At 31.2% G+C, this 3080-nt stretch overlaps 1 protein-coding gene across 1 annotated transcript in view; it reads left to right on the top strand.

The window, feature by feature from the left end:
- LOC105315446 (neurotrypsin-like) overlaps positions 1 to 2768 on the top strand; it is a gene marked incomplete at its 3' end in the record, with an annotated part of 3989 nt that extends 1221 nt beyond the window's left edge. Inside the window, exons 2-6 of the mRNA XM_011410099.1 lie at positions 697 to 904; positions 1355 to 1494; positions 1728 to 1926; positions 2194 to 2327; positions 2703 to 2768. Of these exons, the coding sequence (XP_011408401.1) occupies positions 697 to 904; positions 1355 to 1494; positions 1728 to 1926; positions 2194 to 2327; positions 2703 to 2768 (747 nt within the window). The remainder of the gene's footprint in view (positions 1 to 696; positions 905 to 1354; positions 1495 to 1727; positions 1927 to 2193; positions 2328 to 2702) is intronic.
- Between the last annotated feature and the right edge of the window lie 312 nt (positions 2769 to 3080).

The raw sequence follows: 3080 nt of genomic DNA, 5'->3' as shown, positions 1-3080 counted from the left end.
TTATATTAAGGTTAATGACGAGATTTTAGTAATCTTTTGTCATAAAACTATTAATTAAACTACAGTGGAAGGAATGTCGAAGTGCTGTCTCTTTCTCCCTCTCCTTCTTCTCTGGCTCTGCTGTAGCCGGATTACTAGTGGTGAGTGTAAGACGTAGCTGCTTTGTTCCAGCTTTCGTCCAGCATAGATTTTGGTTCCAGGGACGAATAAGCTTGATTACCTCGAAAATAATGATAATCTAGCAGTAATTAAAATAATTGTTTTTAGCCTCGTGGCATTCACTCTATGCATGAATGCCTTTGCTGAAATAATGAACATGAAGAATGAGTAATTGTATAAAGTTTTGGTAGGATCTGTGGTAGTGCTCAAAAACAATAAATAAATTAAGTATAAATCTACATGTACATGGGGATATGTTTTACATTCTTTCTAGTATATATACTTACTTCAATAATATTGTGTTTGAGTGTGCATGTATATAAATGTACTAAATACATAAACTTTACATTCCTTATAGTACGTTATGAAGTAATACCATGTAAATTGCAATTTATAAAAGTGATGAGAGAGTGGAATAGACTAATAGTACTGACATCCTTTTTAACTTGATCTTTGCACTCTCATTCTCTCAATACACACCTGTCATTTTATTTGACTTCCTCATGTGATTATAGATTTAATATAATATCTTTTTAGGCCAGATTAATGGAACAGTCATTTTATCTCGATTTAATTCCACATCGAGTTCTTTCTCATCCGGGATAGTCAGAGTCTATTACAATGGCTGGGGTAACATCTGTAATGATGCTTACTTTAATTATGTTGACGCCGTTGTCATATGTCATCAGTTAGGATTTGATTCAGAGATTTCTTATTATGATTCTACCTCTGGGCAGAACACAATGTAAATTATTCGAATTGCTGGTATTTTATACTAATTAAATTTACTGTAGACTTTAATCTCGGCCATTATAAATTAGCCTAAATGCTTCAATGTGTACTTATTTTTCCTCATAATTTTTGAAATTGATCTACCTTACAAAATTTTATTATATGAGAGAAATATTAGGCAAATTTGTCTGTGGAAAAGTAATTGGTGAAATTTTATATTGATGATAATTACTTTTTCTTATGTTTTGCTACAACTTTTACTATGCAAAATGGGGTGAGATTATACAGTACATCTTGATAATCAATAGCTTATTATAAGTATATCCTAACTTACTTACCATCCCAAATTCTGTACTAATTGTATTTTTCTACATTTAAGTATATGCATTTTTTAACTGTTCTATTTTAATAATATTAAAAACAAAGAATAATAATAATAAATTACTAAAGTCTGTTTTTACAGATATGGTACAGATTATCTACCTACAGTATGGCAAGGCTTAGATTGTGGCGGTTATTATCTCTCTGTGTCTCAGTGCTTCTATTCCACTGAGATTGATCATCAATGCAGCTCCAATAGTCATGATGTAATAGTCCAATGTTGTAAGTCTCTAATAAATTAATAATTACCTTATAGCCCGTAATTTTTGGAGGGAGTAAATTTTGACAAAAAATTGTGTGTTTGGCTAAATTTAATTTGTCAAATATGCATGGAATGACTCAAAATGGCAGATTTATTTTGGTGAATATCTATTAAAACGCCATATTTTCCCCCTCAAGATTACAAGCTACATGTATACAATAATCATTTCAATAAGTATAATCTATTTCTTTAGCTAGCACTAAGATATGGGATAACCCATTCCTTGGAATGATACGTCTACAGGGAGGGTATTACTCTAATGAAGGTCGTGTTGAGCTATACTGTAATGGACAATGGGGAACAATATGTAACAATGGGTTTGATTCTACTGATGCCAACACACTCTGCAGGCAACTAGGATATGATACTTGTGTCTCGTATACTTCCTCTTCGTAAGTTACATGTACAATGTACCTTATAGTACTTTAATTTGGTGGAGTTTTATTTTAGCGATTGTACATTTGCAAGCAGATTTGCCAATATTAAAACCGCCAATCATTAATGCGCTTGCTCAGTAATGCATGTGTATATACGCAATAACTCGCCAATTAAAAACTGCCAATTACAATTTATAGCAAAATTCCCAAAATTAAACACCACCAAAATAAAGTGTTATATGATATTGAGTTAGTGGTTGATTGCTATTTTTGGTATTTTAGTCGTTATAATCTGAGTCAGCCAGTGTGGAGTAATGATATGTACAGTGTTTCAGGGACTGGTTGTTTTGGTGATACTAATGCTTGCCCACTTCAGTCAATATCTAACTGCTCGTCTCAAATCAGTCTTATATGTGGTTAGTTGTGCCTCCTAATTTATTATATATTTAATGTGTAATATGTGACTATAATTGACAAAAGGTACATGTACCTTATGGTGGATAATCAAATTCATTTTTATAGCAGAAAAATCCGACTTTTCTGTGCTCGATTGATAAAAAAATTTTTGCACAGGTGCAAAAATTTACTATATAACTTCTGCAAACAATTATTTTCTAAAAAAACACACAGGTTGATATTTTTCCATTATAATGCTGAATTTAATAATCTGCCAAATGGTACCTTTTGTCAATTATAATCACAATTTATTTTTATATACTATATTACTCTAATACTTGTCCTCTCATTGTAAAATTATTTGTCCTCACTTTGTATTTCTATTATTATTGTAGGTGAGAGTTCACTCTCTATTAAATATGCTGCGACGAAAAGCGTTTGTTCTCAAGTTATGCTGAATAGTAAGTAATTATAATAATAATAGTGGTAGCTAAATGTCATGATGTATTAGTAATATTAGTTTAATGTACACATAATAGCAATAGCTATGTTAAAAATTTTATAGTAACAAGATTGTAATAATACCTTTTTGTGTTGTTTGCAAGTTGAATTGTGATCATTAAAATTAAGGAAGGTTTTTTCTCTTTATTATCAAAGATAAGTTGCTTACTTCACTGGTACTGTTCCGTAACAATGTCACGTCAACTTTGTTCACTTCTGGCATCATTAGAATCTATGGTTCTTCCTGGGGTAATATCTGCTATGACTACAGC

This window comes from Amphimedon queenslandica, unplaced genomic scaffold, assembly GCF_000090795.2.
Source record: "Amphimedon queenslandica unplaced genomic scaffold, v1.1 AMPQUscaffold_10207, whole genome shotgun sequence".
Taxonomy (NCBI): Eukaryota; Metazoa; Porifera; class Demospongiae; order Haplosclerida; family Niphatidae; genus Amphimedon; species Amphimedon queenslandica.
The sequence above is the reverse complement of the archived record's forward strand: the minus strand, read 5'-3'. Positions and strand labels throughout refer to the sequence as shown.